At 33.4% G+C, this 23,296-nt stretch overlaps 4 protein-coding genes and 1 long non-coding RNA gene across 15 annotated transcripts; 4 read left to right on the top strand and 1 right to left on the bottom strand.

Annotated features, from left to right (window-relative positions):
* The first annotated feature begins 408 nt into the window (after positions 1-408).
* Positions 409-3,142, top strand: LOC108820137 (DUF724 domain-containing protein 2). The gene is made up of 5 exons (XM_056992880.1): positions 409-472; positions 1,038-1,492; positions 1,599-2,012; positions 2,094-2,178; positions 2,290-3,142. Exons 1-5 carry the CDS (start codon positions 409-411, stop codon positions 2,955-2,957), a joined length of 1,686 nt encoding a protein of 561 aa, XP_056848860.1. The 3' UTR covers positions 2,958-3,142.
* Positions 3,143-9,658: 6,516 nt separating this feature from the next.
* Positions 9,659-12,330, top strand: LOC108851166 (uncharacterized protein At3g43530-like). The gene is made up of 4 exons (XM_056992881.1): positions 9,659-9,895; positions 10,258-10,977; positions 11,046-11,213; positions 11,320-12,330. Exons 1-4 carry the CDS (start codon positions 9,659-9,661, stop codon positions 12,328-12,330), a joined length of 2,136 nt encoding a protein of 711 aa, XP_056848861.1.
* A 2,548-nt stretch (positions 12,331-14,878) lies between these two features.
* Positions 14,879-16,858, bottom strand: LOC130499001 (uncharacterized). The gene is made up of 2 exons (XM_056992882.1): positions 16,324-16,858; positions 14,879-16,227 (listed from the first exon to the last, which is right to left on the bottom strand). Exons 1-2 carry the CDS (start codon positions 16,856-16,858, stop codon positions 14,879-14,881), a joined length of 1,884 nt encoding a protein of 627 aa, XP_056848862.1.
* A 749-nt stretch (positions 16,859-17,607) lies between these two features.
* LOC108838287 (uncharacterized) lies at positions 17,608-18,861 on the top strand. The gene is made up of 4 exons (XM_018611244.2): positions 17,608-17,814; positions 18,091-18,303; positions 18,411-18,537; positions 18,625-18,861. Exons 2-4 carry the CDS (start codon positions 18,116-18,118, stop codon positions 18,700-18,702), a joined length of 393 nt encoding a protein of 130 aa, XP_018466746.1. The 5' UTR covers positions 17,608-17,814; positions 18,091-18,115; the 3' UTR covers positions 18,703-18,861.
* A 1,206-nt stretch (positions 18,862-20,067) lies between these two features.
* On the top strand, positions 20,068-22,388 carry LOC108827062 (uncharacterized). Of its 11 annotated transcripts, XR_008938121.1 has the most exons (6): positions 20,112-20,345; positions 20,424-20,617; positions 20,746-20,845; positions 21,239-21,403; positions 21,499-21,611; positions 21,694-22,388. It is a non-coding gene; the product is annotated as an uncharacterized LOC108827062 (long non-coding RNA). The 11 variants fall into 11 exon arrangements; XR_008938123.1 differs by having other exon boundaries at positions 20,068-20,345; positions 20,717-21,403; XR_008938125.1 differs by having other exon boundaries at positions 20,072-20,345; positions 20,424-21,054; positions 21,268-21,403.
* Positions 22,389-23,296: the final 908 nt, after the last annotated feature.

Raw genomic sequence — 23,296 nt, forward strand, 5'->3', positions numbered from 1 at the left:
AATTAATTAAAAAGTTCAAAATATTATATTATCTAAATTAATAAATTGATGATTTAATCTAAAAACTAATAAAAATATGAAAACTAAGCAAATTTAGCTAAAATCGTGGAGAATGTGATAAATCAGCAAAATCACTTCATAAATAATAGTATAGATTACATCCAATATATATATATATACAGTATATATATATTTTTAATATCATTTGCTCATAAAATACATGAACTATTTTTGATCTATGCTTAGTTCACAAACTAATTTTTGTTTTCCATTAAATACACAAATTTTTGAAATTTAAAAATTTTACACATTGTTTTAAAAGACATCAACTATGTTTAACATGATTTAGACGATGTTAACTATATTTAGCAGATGTTAATTATATTAAGAATTAAATTGGTTTTGAAAATGGTTACAAACTGGACTTCTCTAAATTCTCTAGTCCGTGAGAAAACAGTAGTTATTGTTCAAAGTAGGTTTTGTACCTTTATCCGTAAGTTACTTTTTGGAGTTTTGATGCATTAATATCCGTAAGATTTTGTGGTTTTTGGCGGAAAAAAACTTAATTTTACAGGTTGACACAAAAATATAATTTTGTATTTGATATGAAAAATATGATTTTGTTGTTTTTTTAAATGGAAAGCATGATTTTGTAGTTGTTGCAGAGAAAATGATTTTGTAGTTGTTGCAGAAAAAATGATTTAACTGATTTGCCGGGAAAAAATTTGAATGAGATTTGTATTTAATGAGAGTTTTGTAGTTTCAGTTAAATATTAATTAGATTTTAATTTTGTTGGTTGGGTTGATTATGGTTAAGAGGTTGAGAGGAGAATAGTAGTTGAAATGTCAAAAAATAGTAAATGTATATAAATCAATAGTAAAAAAGGATGTTCTTTTACCAAACGAAGAAATAAAAATTGTTTATTTACCAACAAAGTGTTTTCTTTACTAAAAGGAACTGAAAAGGTGAAAACATTTGAGGAAATTAGAATTTCACTCTCAGTGATCATTTCAGTTTGAGAGAGTTTGAGAAAAAGGCGGAATCTTTTCTGTACTAAAGGAGGAACAAATGCAATCCATTACAAAAGAATGTGAAGTAGAAGTCTCTTACGACAAGGATGGCGTCAAAGGCGCTTGGTACAGAGCCATTCTCGAAGACATCCCAACCAAATCAGAACACAAGTTGCTCAGAGTCCGTTACAAAACGCTGCTCAAAGAAGACCGTTCGTCTCACCTGTCCGAAATCGTGGATCATAGCTTAATCCGACCTGTCCCACCGAAGGATGACGGAGCCGTGTTAGGTGAAGGCTCGGTCGTCGACGCTTATTACAAAGGTGGTTGGTGGAGTGGTCTGGTTGTGAAAAAGACGGAGGAGGATGGTACATATCTTGTTTCTTTCGATTCACCACCAGACATCAGTTACTTTGAGAGAAAGCAGCTTAGGGCTCATCTTGACTGGTCAGGTTCGAAATGGTTCCGACCAGAAACCAAGGTATATGACCGTTGTGGGGTTTTTGTGTTGCATGTCAAAGTTTTGAACTTTATTGTTTTTGTTAAGACTTATATCAAAGTTTTGAACTTTGGATGTGTTTTTGAAGGAAGTGGCCAAGTCCTTGTTTAGTCCAGGGACCATGGTTGAGTTGAGATTGTCTTCTGCTTGGCGTACGGCAGTGATAGTTAAAAAGGTGGAGAATGAGGAGAGCTTCATTGTCAAGTACTGTGATGATAGGTCCTTCAGACGCAGCCAGAGATCGAGAATAACTGTCGTGGATTCGCGAGAAGTCAGGCCAAGACAGCCGCCTCTTTGTTCTGTTGGAGAGTATGAATTGTTGGATCATGTCGAGGTGGTTTGTGGTTCTGTATGGTCTGAAGGTGTGGTGAGAGGGATTCTCTTCAAAGGACGTTACATGATTAGTTTTGGGAAAACAAAAGTGGCTTCTGTGCAAGTCAGTTGCTCTGATCTTAGGCCTCCAATGGAGTGGGAAGATGGGATCTGGCACATAAGATCAAAGGTGATTTGTTTGGTTTGGTTTGGTTTATCTAAATGCAAAAAATATTTATCATTGAACTCTAATGAACTTTCCACTTTTCAGACAAAATCCAAAATCTTTGGCAAGTGTTACAGTCGTAAGAGGAAACGAGGACAAGTAGAAAACAATTCAGACCTCAATGATACTGGTACGTATGTCTTAAAAGCTTACATCTTTGAAACAAGTATTAAACTGTAACTTGTAGATACATATACTAAAGAATATGTCTTTCTCTTTTCATTGTTTTGGATCTGTTTAGTGCAAACCCCTGCTTCTAATGTTGAGGACACTCAAGCGAAGGACACAATGATGGTTTTGCCCTTTGCATGTAAGTCACCGTTGTGGAAGATATACGAAACAATGGAAGTCTTCAAGACACTACCACAACATCCTCATTTCAGTCCATTGATTGAGTCGACAAGTGAAGATTTCCGTGAAGGGTCTGCGTTGGGAATGATGGCGACTTTTTCTGGATTATTAGAGAAACTGAAAGACCTGGAGACGGACGTGTCCGTAAGCCAACTAGATAGCCTCAAAGACTCGTTTACCAAGCTAGAGAAGCATGGGTTTGATGTTACAAGGCCTTTAGCAAGGATCAACAAGGTGCTGGCTCTCAAGGATAGACAGCTGAAAATATTGGAGCAACGTAGAGGTCTGGACAAAGAGAGGATGGATGAATCTAACAAAAGGCGTAAGGCTGAACTAGAGTTTGGTGAGACGAAGCGCAAGATGGTTGAGGTGAAAGACAAGATTCGCGACCTGCAGAGGCAAGAAGCAGCTCTGATAGAGAAGAAGGAAGCGGCCGAAGAACAGAAAGAGCAAGCCTGCAGGAAAATATGGAAGGTGGAGTCATGTGCTAGAGATGTTGCTGTAAAGCTTGAAGATGTTGAGTTTGATTTTGAGACACTTTTGTCTGCTCCCTGGTAAGGCAAAGAAAAACAAAAGGTATATATGATAAGCTCTCTAGAGCTCTTTCTTCTTGACTCAAGGATTTGGCTGAGATCGTTGTCGCTTGTGGATTTATGGTTGATCTTTATTTATGTTTTGTTGATTTTGATGGAGACTTGTGATGACTTAAAAAGTGTCTTACTAAGAATGAAAGCTGAAGCTAACTAACTAGTAAATTAAAAAGGCTTTTGGAGCCATTACTAATCTGATCAGAACGATGGTATTGAATTAGATTATGGTTAACCTAAAGTTTGACTAAGAAAACGATAACCTAAAGTTTGACTAAATAGAAGTAATGTAGTTGCACAGTGGTGTTTAGGCCTGGGCATAAAATTCGGAACCCGAAATCCGAACCGAACCCGAAAAATCCGACCCGTTATCCGACCTGAAATGTAAAAATATCCTAACGGATTTTGTAGGATGGTACAAAAAATATCCGAACCTGGAGTGTTATTAACCGAATCCGAACGGGTAATCCGAAAAATCCAAAAGTAATAGTTAATATAAATATTTATAAATATATATAAGTATTTTAATTATTAAATTCAATATTTATGGTAATATGCTATATAATAATAAATATTAAAAAAAAATTGTAAATGCTTTAAGTACATTTATAAATAAATACTTTATAATTTCCTCACTGAAATAATAGGTCTACTCTCTATAAGGTAATGTATATTGTTTATAAAAGATGTTTGTTTTCATGCTTGATCTAATATTTTGTTATTATTTTATCAATTTTATATGTAAGAGATTAATTTTTATTTAATTTAGATGTTTTTTTTTATGTTTTGCTTTAAGTTTTTATTTTTTACTTTGGTTATATCCGAACCGAACCGATATAATCCGAACCCGAACGATATATGATTACTTTATGGGTTTTAGGAAGCCATACAATTTTGAACCGAATTCGAAGTGTTATTATCCGAACCCGACCCGTACTAATAAAATTTTAGTATGGGACCTAGAGGTGTAAACCCGAAAACCCGAAAATCTGAAAAACCCGATCCGAACGCCAATGGGTATCCGAACGCCCAGGTCTAGTGATGTTATTGGAAGTTGAATTTACAGAATTTACAGAGTTGTTGATTTTAAGAATTAGGAAGTTCCTATTTCTTTTAAATCTCTATAATATTATTTGAAAAATTAATTTTCTAACATTAATAATGTCATCATTAACATTTTTTTTCTTTTTCCATAATCTTTGTTATTTTAGTTTTTTATTTATTTATTGGTTTTCAAATCACATATAGGAGATTTCATAATAATAAGATTTATATTTAAGATATATAATTTTCCTTTAAACATAATGGATATTTTTGAGGTATTTTTCAAATTAAATTTTAATTTTAAATTATTTTTCTGTTAAATGGGTTCCAAATAACATACACAAAGAGGAAATATTAAATAATAAAAATAAAATATGATTTATTATATATATATATATATAATTGATTTTCTAAAAAGGAAATTTCACAAGAAAGAAAATAACAATTTACAAAATAAATATTTTTACTTTGAAACACAATCTCAAAGAATATAATAGATAAAATTTAAAAGCACTAAAATAAATTCTATATCAACTAATCTTATTATATAAAGTTTGGTTCTTCAAAGTTATTAATTAATATGATTACGACATGTGTCAATAAATATTTAAGATTACGACATATGTCAAAAATATACTATAATGATCTTTTTTTAGAATTTAAAAGTTATTTTTAAAAATAAAATTTCCATTACAAAATAGTATTTTAAGGTTCTCTTTAGGATTTTAGAAAAATAAAATTACTATTTTCTAGAGGATTTTAGAAAAAAAAATTACTATTAGGTAATCTTGTACAATTATATATTTTAAAAATAATTGATTGTAATTTTTTTTCATTCTAAACAAATAAAATTGTAAAGTGCTATTTGAAAGTAAGTTTTTTTCTTTTTTACAAAAATAGATTTTTAAATATACTAAGGAAAGAGAATTATAAAAGATAAATATTAAATTTTAAGAAAATAAAATATTTAAAAACGAATTATAAAATCCTACAAGTACAATAAATTATTTAATAAAAATCATGAAGAAAAACTAACTATCTTTATGAAGTTTGGTTCTTCAAAGTTAATAATTAACAAGATCACGACACATGTCAATTATATATTTAGGATTGTGACATGTGTTAAGTAACAATTTTCTTTTAAAAAAATAAACCAAAAGAGTTTTAAAAGTTAGTTTTCTTTTTTTTCAAAAAGTCTTAAATAAATAATGTAAAGAAACAAATATTTCCATATAAATAACTATTTCATAATATCTTTTTAAACGTGGGTTTAAAATAATTATAAGAAACAAAAAAATTGTAAGATAATTTTGTTACAGATTAAAATATTTTAAAAATATATTTTTTTATAAACTTATTATATAAAGTTTAATTCTTCAAAATTTTCAAGATCACGACACATGGCAATTAAATATTCAGATATAACATGTGTTAAATAACACTTTTCCTTTTAAAAAGAATAAGCCAAAAAGTCTTAAACAAGTTTCCTTTTTTTTTAAGTCTTTAAAAAAACAAATTTTCAAGATCAAGATACATGACAATTATATATTTAGATATAACATGTGTTAAATAATAATTTTTCTTTTTAAAAAATCAACCCAAAAAGTCTTAAACTTAGTTTCTTTTTTTTTTAAAGAAGTCTTAAACAAGTTTGGTTCTTCAAAGTTAGTAATTAACAAGATCGCGACACATGTCAATTATATATTTATGATTGTGATATGTGTTAAGTAACAATAAAAAAAATAAAGCAAACAAAATTTAAAAATTAGTTTTCCTTTTTCCAAAAAATCTTAAATAAAAAAATATAAGGAAAACAATATTTCAAGTTAGTAATTAACAAGATCGCGACACATGTCAATTATATATTTAAGATTGTGACATGTGTTAACTAACAATTTTCTTTCTAAAAAATAAATCAAAAGAATTTTAAAAGTTAGTTTTCTTTTTTTCAAAAAGTCTTAAATAAAACACTAGAAACAAATATTTCCATATAAATATTATTTAATAATATCTTTTTTAAAAAGTGGGTTTAAAATAATTATAAGATACAGAAAATGTTGTAAGATAATTTTGTTACAGATTAAAATATTTTTAAAATATTTTTTCAAAATAAACTTATTATATAAAGCTTGATTCTTCAAAGTTTTCGATATCACAACACATGGCAACAATATATTTTGATACAACATGTGTTAAATAACAAATTTATTTTTAAATAACTAAGCCAAAATAATTTAAAACTTACTTTCCTTTTTTAAAAAAGTCTTAAGCAAAAAAACTGTAAAGAAACAAATATTACCATATAAATAATTATTTTATTTATTGTATTTCTTTTTTTGCAAACGTGAGTTTAGGATAATTATAAGATACAAAAATATTGTACGATAATTTGTTACAGATTAAAATATTTTTTCTTATAAATATTTAATAGTATTTTTCATGTTAAAAATATTAAATTAAAGAGAACAGTAAAAAAGCGTATAAGTTAAACAAAAAAGTATTGGGTTAAAAATTTATAAAACCTATAAATTTATTTTAATTATAATATTCATTTGTTAAAGAACTTTATTTTCAAGGTCGAATAAAATATATGGATTTAAAATAATTACAAAATCAGTAAACATTGGTTTAATACGAAGAATTTTCTTAGTAACAAAATAATTAAAAGATGAGCTTTATGTTATATAAAATTTGGTACCCAAAGATCCTAATAAGCATAATCATGACACATGGTAATTATATATTTATGATTATCATATGTGTTAAATAACAATTTTTTTAACTTAAACCAATAGAATTTAAGTAGTTTGTTTTTTTTTAAAAGTCGTAAACAAAAAAAAACTGAAAAGAAAAAATATGTTTCTATATAAATAATTATTAATAAAGTTTAAGATAATTACAAAATACAAAATATCATTAAAAGTTGCTTCTAGTAATTGTTTCTTAAAAGTTAATATTTAATAGTTTTTTGTTTTATGTTAGTAACATGTATTAGAAAAAACCTGTTCAAAAGAGATGAAAATGACGAAAGAAAAGAAGATAGAGAATAAGATAATTTAGCAAATGACATTACTTTAACAAAATTTAGAATAAAAATATATAGTAAATAGAAAAATATTATTTAATTAAAATAATTAAACTATTATTAAAGAAACTATTTTAGAAATATTTTTCTTAAACATTTTTAAAATGAAATTTATCTTATAAATTACTACTAAATAATTTCTCAATTTAAATATAATATTTTATAATTTTGAAATATTTTTTCAATAAATTAAATTTTAGTTTCGTAGTATATATATTTTTAATCATAAAATATTCTTATTTTGCAATTATATTTTGTTGAAAATTTTAAAAATGGAAAACTACTATTAAATAATATTTATGATTTATCATTAACAAAAAATTGTTTTTGTTATCTTAGTATATATATATATATATATATATATATTTATGAGATAATTTATGCATATCCCATTTTTAAATATATAATTATCATGTATCACAATTATGTTAACTATAAATTTGAAGAACTAAGCTCAATATAGTCTTTTATAATAAGATTTCATTTCATTAAGATTTTAGAAAAAGAAAATTAGTACTAAATAAATTATTTTTCAAATCTGTTTTTTTTTGTTAATTGAAAAAGGAAAACTTCTACAAAGTATTAATTAATTTTAAAATTAATTGTTTCAAACTTCACTTTTTTATTTTCTTGGTACATATATTTTTAATCATTACATATTTAAACACATATCACAATATTATAAAAAAAATTACTATCAAATAATCTTTTGCAGTTATCTTTTGATTAAGATTTTAAAAATGGAAAATTACTATTAAATAATATTAATAATTACTTTTTAACAAAATTTGTTTTGGTTATTACCTTAGTATATATACTTTTAATTATGAGATATATTAGCACAAGTCATATTTTAAATATATAACTGTCATGTGTCGCCATCATATTAATTATCAACTTTGAAGAACCAAACAATTTTTAAGAAAAGAATATCAAACAAAAATAAATTATAAAATGCAACAAGTACAATAAATTATTTAATAAAAATCATGAATAAAAACTATCTCTTACATAAATAAATAAAATTCATCTATGTACCATGATTATAAAATACAAGTTTTGACTTGAACTTATGTATGAAAATAATTTTTTAAATATAGAATAAATCTCACAAAATATATGCAAATCAATCATAAAATTATAATTAATTGATTATTATTTTATGTTCTTTATTAAATTAAACATCAGACAAAACCCGTTGCAACGTAACGGGCTCATATCTAGTACTTTTAATAAAATAGAGAAGAAAATCTTCTAATAACATAAGCTAATAGTTTTAGTGAACAAAAACTACTATACATAGTTATATAACTAATTAGATAACATAAGTTGAGATATTTTAATAACTAAAAATACAATATTATGTCATTAATTAAAATGATACTTTCTGCTTAATACTTTTAATTTAATTTTAAAATTTTAGTTTTATAAAATTAATAAATAAAAAACCATTTAAGAAATATATTAGATTGTATGTTTGGTTTGGTTATCAAACTCTGAACCTATCAATACTTCATCTTCTTTTCTATTTTTACTAAAAAACAAATATAAATCTTAGTATATATAGATTTAAACCAACATTAATCTTAGCAATACTAGTCTTTTTATAATAACTAACAGCAGTAATCTTAGAATATTTAGAAAAGAATTGGATTTAATACAAAAAATGTTCTACAATATAATATACACATGATATAAATAACTACATAAATCATGTATGATAACCGAAATGACTAAATATCATACATAAAATCACACATCGAACTAAATATCTTACATAAAATCACACATCGAACTAAATACAAATCTATTATTTAAAATAATATTTTATACGAATACTGTGTAACATCATTTAAATATAGTTTAGATATTGATTAGTTATTATAAATATCTATTTGATAAGTATTTATAAAATATGAATTGAGTATGGGAAAGTCAATTAGTTACAGGTAATTCTTATATTTAAAAATTTATGAAAATATATTAATATAAGAACTAATTTTTTTTCTTTTTAAAAAATTAAGAGATGGACATAACACATTATTGCTGGGCCCAATAAGCGAATTGAACATTTGAGTTATAGTTTGCAACTGGACCGGATTTCCAACCAAACAGGCAGAATAACCGGTGGTATCCGGTTTAGTCCGGAAACGATACAAGCAATTTAATGAATCAAAAGCTCAGGTACTCCTGCCCGAAAAAAAAAAGAGCTGAGATACTCATGTCCGAAACTGCCCGGATTTAAAAATTCATTTATCCTTATTTTTACACGAAAATTTATAAAAGGACAACGAAACCAAGAGAAACTTCTATAATTACAACTCTACCTAGGACTATTCAAACCCGGGCCCAGAACCGACCCAAACAAATCGGATATCCACTTCCAGAAATTGAATTCCCTAATACGTTTCCCCTCTCTCCCCATATTGGTTGATTGAAAAGACATAAAGTTCACCGTCTCTCACTAAGTAGAATTTATTCGAGTTATCTGAAAACCCTACTCAATTCGAATCCTCAATCGACAATCAAAAACACAAATCATGATGAATCCAGACGTTACGAAGGCAAAAGAAGACGGCTCGAGTAGTGTAGTAGGAGATGAAGCAAACCCAAGGATTATCGAGAAACCTGTCGGCCCAGGAACCGACCAAAGTCCCAGAGATGCAAATGAAAGCGAAGACAATGCCAGTGGAAATAGAAAAGGGGAAGAGGAAGAATCAAGTAAGAAAAATGAAGGGGAGGAATCAAGAGAATTAGACGAAGGAGAAAAAGAGAAGGAAGTCGGAGACGAAGGAGAAAAAGAGAAGGAAGTCGGGGACGAAGGAGATGAAGAGAAGGAAGTCGGAGACGAAGGAGAAAAAGAGAAGGAACCCGGAGACAAAATAGAACCCCGAAGAAACGACGAAGAAGCTGATGAAAGGGAGATAATTCTATTTGGACGACATCATGAAACTGAGTCGCATGCAGATTCGGTAAGTATTGAAATTGAAATTTTTTACATAGATGATTTGAAAGATTAGATAAGTGTGGAAAACTAAGTGGAATTTAGAGTTAGTGATTGCTGAACTAAGTCGAAGTTTGTGAAACTATATGTTGATGGTTGTAAGATGTCGTACGTGATCCGGTTCTCACTTGAGTGCAGGTTGTAGATGACGAAGAAAAGGGCATGCTACCGAAACTACACTTTCCTTCAAGCCAATATCAAAAGTCTTTAAAGCTTTCAGGAAAATGTTATATTGACTCGGAGATAAAAACTATTCAAACGATCCTGAAAGCGAAGGAGGTGGAATGGTTCATAGAGCACCCACAATTCCAGCATTTCTTCCATATTAAAAACCGAAAGCAGAAGTGGATGGGAATGTGGGTTCTCGTTTTGCGATCAGCTTGTGTTGCGAAGAAGCATGAGTTATGGTTTGTCGTTAATGGCGTCGCAATCCGATATTCTCTTAGAGAATTAGGACTCATTTCTGGACTATACTGCCATGAGTATCCCCCCAACCATGAGAGGTTGGGTGGTACAACATTCATGAACAAGTATTTTGGAGGGAAAAGGGTAACATACGCTGACCTGGAGAAGCAGATGTTGGCGATGAAATCAAAGCCATCTGAGGATCGTAAGAAGATGGCCGTTCTGTTCTTCTTAGCCAGCATCCTTGTCGGAGGCCGAAAGAGTGGTGAGGGAGCATCACCTGTGGACAGTTTCTTCCTGAGTGTTGTTGATGACCTAGATGCGTGTGTAACGTTCCCTTTGGGGCGGTATGCATTCGAACATAACTTGAAGGATGTCTCTACCTTTTTGGAAAAATGCGACGGGCTTGCGCTGACGAGTTGGGTTTTTACAAGCTTTCCTATCCTTCTGGAGGTATTCTCAAGCTCTCTTCAACATAGTTGTTTAATTGATGTTAATGTCTTTTTGTTGTGTGTTGGTAGTTGTTGGCCTTTGAGGCAATTCCAAGCTTGAGGAACCATTTCCGAGAAGATGTGAATGGTGCAAATAGTAGTTGCCCGCGGATGTGCAAGATGCAGTACAAACGGAAAAGTGGAACCAAGGAATTCAGTCTGAAAGCTGTGAACGATAAACTTGGTAATAATACAAAGGTAATTGATGTTTTATGTGGAATCGAATTGAAGAGAAGGGACTTATGAGACTTATGAAAACTTGGTGAAACTAAGGTAATTAGTATTTTTGTGTGTTTTACCACAGGATATTGAGAGTATCTTGGTAGCAACAGCAGCTGAGGAGGAACTTCTGGAAACCATAGGAATGGACAAGGAGAGTTGTTGGGCCGATGACGCCGATGATGCAGCAGTTGATGGTTGGACGAAGATAATACGGAAAGTGAAGAAACAAGTTTTCTTTGAAGAACAGTTCCGCATGGATTTAGAGTCTCGCACAGGTCAGATTGAAGGTCCCACCAATCCTATCGGAGGACCATCGAATAATGCACAATCTGGTCAGGCTAATGCTGATTCGGTGGAGGTTAGTGGAGCTACTCCTGGAGCTGAGGCTTTAAAAACTATGGAAGGTCGGCTTATGAATGCAGTCAGAGATGCAGTTCGAGATGCTATGAAGGGAGTGAATGAAAAAGTCACTTTATTGTCTACGCAGCTAGGTCTGCTAGAAGAGGAAGTGAAAAGTCTTAGGTTGAGTGTTCCCGGAAGTGACAATCCGGCGGTCCAAGATGATGGTGATGGTAGTGACAATAACGAGTCGGAAGAAGAGGATGGTAGTGACAATAACGAGCCGGAGGAAGAGGATGGTGGTGACAATAACGAGCCGGAGGAAGAGGATGGTGGTGACAATAACGAGCCGGAGGAAGAGGACAATAATGTTGAAGATGCCATTCTCGAAATTTCAAAGGATGTACAGAGGGAATATGGTGATGTTGACGTGGATGATGATGATGCGGAGATGTATGCCCATGCTGCGGAGGTCGAAAAAAAATTAATGTCTGTAAACACGAAAAAAAAGAGGTCGAGAAAAGATGATGGGAAAGAAACAGTTCCTGTGAAAAAGGTTAAGTTGGTTGGTGAAACTGTGAGGAGTCCCATTCAGCTAAGAAGCAAGGCAGCAGCGAAGGAGGCAGAAGCTGAGAAGGAGGCAGCAGCTAAGAAGAAGGCAGCAGCTAAGAAGAAGGCAGCAGGTAAGAAGAAGGCAGCAGGTAAGAAGAAGGCGGCGGCTAAGAAGAAGCCGAAGACAAAAAAAAGTAGGTAAGAAGACGGAGTGAATTCCCAGTATGTGGTTGTTTTAATGTGGATGAACTCGAATTATTCGGTCTGTATGACTTTAAATTCCCGTGACTTTCTTGTTTGATGTTGAAGACTGGTATTTAAGACTTATGTTATATATTGGGTAACTTCTCTCGGTAACTTCGTGAATTTATGATATTTCGTAGATCGTGAAGGAGGGAGAATAGGGAAACTTTAGTAAGTTTCACTTGCAACTTAGTGTAACTTCGTGAATTTATGATATTTCGTAGATCGTGAAGGAGGGAGAATAGGGAAACTTTAGTAAGTTTCACTTGCAACTTAGTGTAACTTCGTGAATTTATGATATTTCGTAGATCGTGAAGGAGGGAGAATAGGGAAACTTTAGTAAGTTTCACTTGCAACTTAGTGTAACTTCGTGAATTTATGATATTTCGTAGATCGTGAAGGAGGGAGAATAGGGAAACTTTAGTAAGTTTCACTTGCAACTTAGTGTAACTTCGTGAATTTATGATATTTCGTAGATCGTGAAGGAGGGAGAATAGGGAAACTTTAGTAAGTTTCACTTCCAACTTAGTGTAACTTAAGTAAATCCGAAGAGTCTTGGTAAATCAGAATCTCAAGCAAACAACAAGGGAACATAATCTCAAGCAAACAACAACAAGGGAACATAATCTCAAGCAAACAACAACAACAGATAGTAGACTAATGTCATGGACCGGACGCATCTCATGGAGTGGTGGGATTCTGACGGGTTAGATTATACTTCAGTTCAGCAATCTCTGCAGCCATCGCATCCACGCGCTTCCTTAACATTTCAACCTCTTCCTGGACTCCGAAGACCCATGGTTGACGGAAATGGAAGCCATCATTCTAGACGTAAAACGGGAATGTATCAGAATCCGAAAGTATCAATAAAAAATCTGGGCGTTATCTATAAATCTGGGCGTTTTCTATAAATTACCTCATAATTTTTGCAAGTGAAGTATTTTCTCCCCGGTAAAGTATCAAAATCGGTTTGATACTTCAGGTTCCGAGCCACCTCGTTGATGATTGTCCCCCCACAAGGGCATCTGGTCGGAATCCCACACCCGGCATCCGCCACGCAGCCAAGCATGTTGATGTCTCTCTTCAAAGCCTTCATCTGGCTATACTCCTCGTCTGGATGAGTCATGATTTTGAGTAACCTAGATCTAGAAATAAGAGCGACCGATTGTAGAGAGAGATCTAGAGAGAGATTGAATAGTAGAGAGAGAGATTGGCTGAGGTAAATGGCGAAAACATTAAAAATAATGGGTTTAATACACCTCTACGTCGCCTCCGCATCGATTTTGTGGAAAGTCAAAATTCGAAAAAATGGGCGGGAATTTTTTCGTGTAGGATTTTCGTGCTTATAGTTTCACTTAGTTTGTAGTTATACAAAAACCTTTAAAGTTTTACTTTTCTGATTTTTCCGATTTTGTTGGTTTTACTGTACTTAGATGATTGATTTTATGGTTACACCTGATATATTCTATTTTCTATCAACGTTTTAGATGTGCTCATGCATGATAAAATTTGATTTTGTGACATATGTATCTTTTCTAATCCCACGAGGTAGTGTTTACAAAAAACATAGCTAACAATGATGTATTCTCTTCCCATTCGACAGAACATTGTTAACATTTCGTAAAGTATCAAAATCGTGACATTGTTAGCTAACATAGCTAAAAACATAGCTAACATTGATGTATTCGGATTTCTCAACATAGCTAAAAACATAGCTAAAAACATAGTCATCAACTAACGAAAGGTTACATAACGAAAGTTTCACCAAGTTTTACAATCATAAAACGAAATCACTTTAATCAGGTTTCACTAAGGTTCACATTCATATAACACTTCAGTTCCTTCTGTTCCTTCTGTTCCTTCAGTTCCCTCAGGTCCCTCAGTTCTTTCAGCTCCTTCAGCTCCTTCAGCTCCTTCAGCTCCTTCAGCTCCTTCAGTTCCTTCATTTCCTTCAGCTCCTTCAGTTCCTTCAGGACCCTGCGAGCAGTTGAAATAGCTAGCCAGACCCCTATTCGGGATATACTTATTAGGACGGGGACGGGGCCGACTTTCTCCCGCCGAAGGATGCCTTTTTTCCTGATGTCTTCCTTTTTTTTCTTGTAGTCTGGAGGTAGAGGACACTTCGCCGCCGCGACTTCTTTTGGAACCAGCCAATGAGTTATATGAGGGACTGGATATATAGTCCTTCGATACGCTTTCGCCCATGTTGTAATGAAGTAATAATTCGAGATGAAATCGTACATGTCACTCAACTGTAATGGTTTATCATGCTGCAAACACTTAATGATAGCTCTTATTGCATGTCTACATGGGTATTTATCTATATCAAACTTCCTGCAACTGCACGTCTTCTGTTGCAAATCCACAGAATAAGTCTTCCCGTCTTCTCCAATAACACTGTATTCAAGCTGAAAACTGTTCAATACAGTCACTGAAAGTTTTGAACCTTTCGGTGTTCTCTTATGCAATTTGTTCTCCACCAAAGGAACCAATTTTCGAGATGACGGTCATTCTGCTGCATCCTTCCTATGTCTGTTGAACCACTCAGACATTTTATCAATAACTGTATCAAGCATAGGCAATAAAGACATCCTTCGCGCCTTTTCAAATAGCGCATTCAAAGACTCCGCACAATTAGAGGTGTCTATGTTGTACCTAGCACCGGGGAAATGACACTTCGCCCACCGTTTGACTTCGACACTTTTATCAAGATACCTAGCACACGATGGATACCTCTCCCTAAAATCGTCATACTGCTTTTTAAACTCATGCTCTGAATAAAGACATGCAACTTTTCGGAATTGTAGTGCAACCTCGTCCCTGCCTTGATTGACATGAGCTTTCACATTGTGCGATAGATGCCAGATACAATACCCATGTTTAGACATCGGATACACTTCACCAACAGCTTTTATCAGACTTGGATTTCTGTCTGAAACAAACACCAATTCCGTCGAATCCGGTATAACAGTTTTCAGCGTCGTGAAAAACCACTTCCAGCTTTCGTTTTTCTCCCCATCAACCACAGCAAAAGCTATTGGATAATGGTGAAGGTTTGGATCCTGAGCCGTGGCAATAATTAAACAACCACCTTCAACAGTCTTCAGGAAAGTTGCATCCACAGTGATGACTTTCCTCATGTATTCAAACCCTTCAATGGAGGCTCCCAACGCAACAAATAGGTATCTGAACCGGTTGTTTTTATCCACTACCAAACTTGTTTTTGTATCCGGGTTCGCCTTCTCTAACATATACAAATAAGCAGGCAATATTATATATCCCTTCTCCGGATCACCACGAATATCCGCAACAGCTTGTTTTTTTCCTCTCAAACATGTCGTATACGACACTTCCACACCCAGTTTCCTTTGCACCAGACCGACCAGGATTTTCGCTGTTGGTGTCTCATATAGTCCCGGATAATCCTTGTGCACTATAGCTGCAACACATCTTGGTGTAACTTTCCTTTTCTTTCCAGTACTTGAAGTTACGCGAGAGCATGAATGCATATTCCTGTATGTTCTAATCGAGAACGCTTCAGATTTATCTATCTTTGTTGCTCTCACACTCCATTTACAACCTTCATCTGCTCCCCGACATTTTACCACATATCGACCCCTGTCCGAGTTGCAAATACTGATTCCGAAACAGTTCTCTTGTGATGCTCTATCAATAATATCTTTCACAGCTTCTTTACTCTCAAATTCTTGAAACAACTGAAGACCCAAACCATCTTCCCACTCTTTAACCACTGGTTTTTCTTTTGCAACACGTGGGAGCTCAACATAGTACGAACTAGGACGAACACCCATAGAGTTATCCACGTCGCCCTCACTGTCCACGCCCCCTTCCCCGGCTTCTCCATTAACAACATTAATGCCCCTTTCCTCGGCTTCTCCATTAACAACATTAATGCCCCTTTCCTCGGCTTCTCCATTAACAACATTAATGCCCCTTTCCTCGGCTTTTCCATTTATAACAACATTCTCCACCCGTTCAGCCCCCGGCAGATATAGTTCTGCTTCTTCAATGCGAGGAACTAGAGTGAGTGCACCCGGATTACCTTCAACTTCGGGTAATCCACTCGCAAGCTCACTATAGTTCCCACCATATGAGCTTTCTTTCTCAACTACTGATTGTTGCTCCATTTCTTCGATGACCTCTACATGCAAAATACTTCTTCTTCCCTCTTTATCCACTGATGTCAGATACACATACACATCTTCATCATCCAAAATATATGATTGCCTCTTAGGTTCTACTACCAGTGGAATGTAACTCAGATTCATCCTCTTTAAACACGGATCTATCCTCTTCTTCTTGCATATCCTCTCCTTCAAACAGGAATAAGTGATCTCATCCAATGATGATGTCTTAAAGGATATACCATACAAACGACCATCGCTTGGAATCCATTCATAATCATCTCCTGATTTCGCATATTGTCCATCATAGTCAAAGTGTATGTTTGTAGAAGAATAACCCATTATCTGTTGTACCAAATAAAAAGTATACAATTGAAGTTAATCTTACTTATACAGTTTTGCTATTATAGTCCTACTAATTTATACTTGTTTACACTTTTTCTCAACAGTAAATTTCACCTATTTACACTTTTATAGTCTACTAGTTTCACCCTTTTCATTCCGGATTTCAGTTTTGATTCCCGACATTTCTTGTTCATAATCCAATTCCATAACAAACACACCATACAGCTCTCAATTGACAACACAAAGACCCATATATTCGAAATCTACTGTCTAAAAATCCCAACCTAACGAGCCGCATTGACTTCATTCATTCGATACAGAGAAAGACAATGCTTCACCTGAACTTTATCTGACCTGGGTTGGGGGTCAATTTCAGCACCCAAGCGAGCCGCAATCTCCTTTACAATCGAAACTCACTCAATGATCGCTCTAGCTTTCATTCGCTTTCTTCGTCAATCGTCCGTCGAGAGAGAGACTCGAATTAGGGAGGAGAGAGAAAAATTAAAACTAATTAAGAAAATGAGAAAATCCACCTGGACAGGAGAGAGAGATAAACCGCGCTTTTTTTTGATTGGTCAAGTAAATGAACGTTTTTATTGGTCAAATAGAGAGGGTTTTCATTGGTCAAGTAGAGAAGGGCACTTTCGACTTTCACCATCAGATTGAAGAGTATGAAAACAAATAAGAGTATGACAGATTACATGAGAGTATGCTAGATCACTTTTTCCCTCATTAAGAGTACCTGAGCACTCGACTCCAATTTAATAGCGGTCGCATCCGGTTTAGTCCCGAAATCTGGACCGGATTTCACTTCTCCGCCGCCTTCCCCCCCTTGATCTCTGTTTTGCGATCGCGACTAGTTGTATGCATGTAATAGCTTCGATCTCTAATTCCGATTCTGCTTTCGAACTCTCTTCTTCTCTCTCTCTCTCTCTCTGAGACGCCAAGCAAAGGTATGCAAATTTCATTGTTTTAGGGCTTTTGCTTTTGATTCAATAGATGCTTTCTCCGATTTCTACGCTGCGATTTTCCAAAAAAAAAATAGGATTAAATTGATTGGCTGATTTGTTGTGATTGACCAATTCTTGGAATCAATTGAAGTCATGTAATCTGTTTCTTCTTAACAAAATTGCATAGTTCAGCATAAGAAAATGTGCAATTGCTACTTTATTTTATTGTTATAGCTTTATGTTGTGTTATGTCTTAAACTCTTGAGTTTCCACTTGCAGTCATTTTCTTTGTGGATATACAAAGATGACAACAATCGAAACAGGTCCAAAAACTCAAAAGCCATCATCTCCTACCACTACTCTCAAGCAACCATCTTCTTCTTCATCGTTTAAAAGGTGGGGAAGGAGACACCCTTTTGTTAGATACGGACTTCCCATGATCTCTCTCACTGTTTTTGGAGCCCTTGGACTCAGCCAACTCCTCCAAGGCAGGTCTGCTTACCTTCTTCTTTTTTTTCTTGACTACTATGAAGCTCTCAATCTATCAATGTATCTGTTTAGAATTCTCTACATGATTGGTTTTATTTTGGTTTGTTCAGTAAGGACATTGCAAAGGTAAAAGACGACCAGGAATGGGAGATTATCGAGACGAGAAAGGCTCTTTCTAGAACTGGACCTGTCGATGCTTACAAACCTAAAAACACTTCCATCGAAGACGAACTCAAGGTTGGTTACTTTTTGATTTAACAACGAGGTTAGATCTAGAAAGAACACTTTAATCTTGACAGGCTTTTCTTTACTCTCACACTGCAGGCTATGCAAGGGAAGGTGGACATAAACTCGTACGAATACAAGAAAATCCCAAAGCTAAACGAAGGCAAGTCGAGTTGAGTTGAAGTCTTTTCTTAGATGTGTTTCTGTTTTAGCTTTTTTAAAGAACTCTTTACATAAACTGTATTAGTTTTGGCCTTTCTAAACCATTAACAGATGTGGGTTGATAATAATACTTGTGTTCATCTACAATATCTAAATAACTATTAGTTCTCTGCATGTGTGATTCTTTTTATTCAAGCAAAGAAGATCAAGTTAGCTAACACTTCATTGTCAACTCATACTGTTTTAAGGTATTGTATAAGCTCGTGCTACTTCATAATGAAAATATCAAGTGCTACTTCATAATGAAAATATCAAAGATGTCTTAAACTTTTTATAGTATTTGACATGTTGAGTGCATTTCTATAACATAATACGATATTGTTACAATAATGCTGCCCAACGGCCATTTTTAATCTAACTTCTGGAGATATATTTTCATAGACAATATAAAAAAGCGCAAGCTTCTGTGTCCTCATTTTGAAAACATCAATTGCTTTTTTAAGAGGGTTTCTGGAATTACAAATGAGTTTCTTCCGATGAAGCTTTATGTAAAACATCAAGTTACTTTTTTATTTTGATACAAGCGCCTTATCTAACTCTTGATTGTGAATTCATATTGTTTTAAGGTAATTGTATAAGCTCCTGCTACTTCATGATGAATATATCAAAGAAGACTGAACTTTTTAGATTTGACATGTTGAGCGCATTTCTTTTTTTTTTGTTCAACGTAGAGCGCATTTCTATACCATAATACGATATGTTATTTTGGTTTATGTACCATGATAACGCATTACTTGTGTTAGTGATGTAGTTTTTCTAAACCATCATGTAAAAGCATCGCCTTAAACCTCAAATTGTCCCGTCTTCAATCCTATAGCCATTTCTTAAGAGTATTCATGCGACTAGCAGTGAGCATCACATCATTATATCTTATATACGAGAACTGAAGATAAAGATTATGCTGAACGCTTCAGATCATTGTCTTTATTTTCATTTTCTTTTTACTCCATAAACATTAATCTTACTTCATTGGCGCAATCATATGCATTCAAAATTCTTTAGTTAATATGATTTGGTTTTCTTGTTGTCTTTCCTTTTAAGCTTTTACTTTCTTTTTAGAATATATTTATATTTTCTTTTTCTTATTAGGGTTTGTCTAAATGAAAAGTTGTATAAACATAGCTGAGAGTTCTATGTTTTTCATACTTTGATAATTAATATACGATTTTTTGTTTATTTTTTTGTGTTATTCAGAAATCATTATTATTGATAATAATAATGATTTTATTAATAGAGTCGTATTCAACATGTACAGATACACACCACAATTCTATTTATATAAAGAAGGGTTTCAATCCCTCCCACAGTGTCCAGCTAGGATGACAGCTAAGAAATTCAAACTTTCTCACGTTGACACGTGTCATTGATCAATGAAACTCGGCGTTAAAACAAAGAGTCGATCTTATTTATTGGGCTGAAACTTTACTAAATCTCGGCCCCTAAGCCGCCTCTTACCGTACAGAAGTGCAACAGTCTATGATTTCATTCAATCTGCATCATTTACATCCTTATTCACTCCATTAATTTACGAGCTTCACTGACTCGCAATGAAACCTGACGTTCTAAAAGGTTGAGAAACTTAACCTATAAATAAGGAGGTAAGTATATGTAAAATTCATCAGTTTCTCACTCTCAATACATTATAATTCTTCAATCAATGGAATTCATTCCGCCAGAGAGATCGAAACGACTCCATAACTTCAGATTACCTTATCTTCGATGGGGTCAGTATATTCCTCAGGGATGTCAAGCTACCGTCTTCCGATGGGCCGCTCAGGGATCTCCGGCAGGTGCTGGAGGAGAAAAATCTGATGGTCTTGGAATGTCAAGCTACGGCTCGACGCCTCATGGCTACCAGTAAGCTTGACAGGTAATTCACAAATCACCTTCTTCTTTGAGTGTTTATGTTAAACAAATATGAGACTTATTTCTCACACGATGATATGCATTTTAATAATTTAAAAATTAGGAACTCTGTCTGCCTTACTGTTTTTGAAGGTTTTGATGCTTCTCAGGATAAAAAATTGCTAACCTCTGGTGTTGAACCAAAGCCTAAAGGTAGTAGTTGCAACCAATATTAACCCAAAGTTAGTTGGAGGTAACTTACTTATCTCTGTTACTCTTCATATTTCTTAAACTCTTCCACTCATATTGCTGCTAAATTCAAAACCTTTGTGGTATTGTAATCATTGAATAAGCTCACACCTGTTTGTAGCTGTGTCCAATACTCTCAGTCAGATATACAACTGCCACAAAATTGCTTGATCTTTTATGAGCCAGAGAAAAATGTAAACAGTGTTCAAACTGGTATATATATTCGTATTCATTCGTATACACGTATCATAGGTCATATTGAATTAGTGGAATTCGTTTCTTTTCTATGCTTTATTATTGTTGAGAAAGAAGCATTACACAACCAAATTTTTATTCACTTTTTAGTCAACGAATGAATACAAATCATTTGGTTGTTTTAGATGATTGCATTGTATAGCTCTCAGGAAGTAGAGTTCCTTTGCACAGCTGTTGTCAATGGTATTGAGACGGGAAATGGGTGGAGCTATATTTCATGCTGGAAGTGCTACCGAAAGCTCCAACGTGGATTCTCAGCTTTCACATGCTCTGCATATCAAGCTGACAATGCAGTGGTTGTTGTAAGGTAATTTAGTAGGCTAAAAATTGTGCTGACAGCAAACCCAAACTATATACTCCTCACACTTATCATCCGTTGCCTTATATTTTTTTTTGGCCTAGGTACCGTGTGCAAATGAATGTGTTGGATGCGTATAACTGCTAAGATAATAGCTTTTGACAGTGAAATGACCAAGCTTACAAATTTCAGGGCAGCAGACATATCTCAGCTAATGGTTTGCTTTACAATTTTGTCTGTTCCTTTCTCCCAGTGGTAGAAGGATTATTTTAGCTAACTAATATTTAACCATGAAACAGGGCGAGGGCGAGAGCGACCAAGACATCCAAGAATTAGCACTTCCCCAATACCTCAAAGACATTGTTGGAAGCACATTAACCTTCCATCTCGCGCTCCCACCCAATTCAACTTCCCATGAAAACATCAGAGCTTAGCTGATGCAACCAGCTCCCATCTTTGAATGCGACCAGCTCCCTCCTCTACCTAATTTTGACGCAAACGTGAGTAGGAATGTTGATGATAGGTTTAGCTGCTCTGCAAAGTATTCTTGACTGAGTTTTCACTTTCACAAGGAGGACATGACAACCCTGGAGATGATATGCCCGGTGCTGGAGCAAAACACATGCTCCTGTGGGCACTCTGATCCTCACCTGAACGGCTGAATGAACACTAACAACTTCACAGCTAATGTGAATGTTGATGGCCAAGCTGTCTCTGATAATGTAATGTATCAGGATCCTGCAACTGACTGTGACACTGGAGAAAAGAAGTTAGCTGAAGAGGAAGCACCTAGCGCTAAGCAGAGCTGGGCTGAGTTAAATTTCTCTGATTGTCGCAGCTATTTTGGGAATAAGTCATCTTTTTATAATTTCTGTGTCTTCGATAATTTCTATAACCGTGAAGTTCGTGAATCCTATTAGAATTTGTTTCAAGTCTTTTTCCCTTTAAATAATTCCATAAACTCTTTAGTTGATATTTAAGATATTTTGCTCCACTTATGAGCCACATAGTTGCCTTTTCTTTACTTTCAATAACACAATCATCATTTTGGCTTCCAAATTAATATAGATATAGGAAAGGAAATTAGTATCTATCCTATTAAAAGTGAAGTACAAATAGGAAATTACCCTGATTTCTTCTTATTATTTACAACAGAATGCCATTAGCATTAAACTCTGAGTTTTGATTAAATATTCATCTTGCATTCTCTCATTATCAAGGCCCAATACGTTTTCTTTTCAACATTTTTATGGGCTATATTATGCTGTCGACAAAAATATTATGGTTAAAAGGATTTATCTTCTGTATTTCATATTAAAAATCGATCAACAATTAGTTGGGTAGCCTTATGTCTAACCATCAACCAGCTCCAATCTCAGCTCCAATCTCTAACAATAATTTTTTAATTTGCGTATGATTTTTTTTTTTAAAAAGACATTGTAACAAGTGTTTTCAAATATACACATCTATCTTATTAAAGTAGAAGTACCTTTTGGAAATGTTTGGAAACAATGATAATAGTAAAAAAAATAGTGTTGTTTGGAAACATAGATAACACTATATTAAAGAACAAATAATAGACTTATCTTGAATCATAAATTATTATAACCCAAAGTACAATTAATATTTATTCTTGGGGTTCAGATGATTGTTATTAATTTGTTAAAAAAAATATTAGAATTATTTATAGTTTCATTCTAAGGGGGTTTTTAATAAATAAAGAACATAATATAATCTATATAATATATATTTCATATTGTTATTTTCTGTTTTTGTATATTTTAAATATCTTTCCCAAAATTTCTTGATATATAATTTAACAAATACAGTATAACTATATAGTGATCCACCTATTAAGTGTATTTAAGAATGATATATTATTATGAAGTTACAAAATTATTA

Source organism: Raphanus sativus, chromosome 8 (assembly GCF_000801105.2).
Source record: "Raphanus sativus cultivar WK10039 chromosome 8, ASM80110v3, whole genome shotgun sequence".
Lineage (NCBI taxonomy): Eukaryota > Viridiplantae > Streptophyta > Magnoliopsida > Brassicales > Brassicaceae > Raphanus > Raphanus sativus.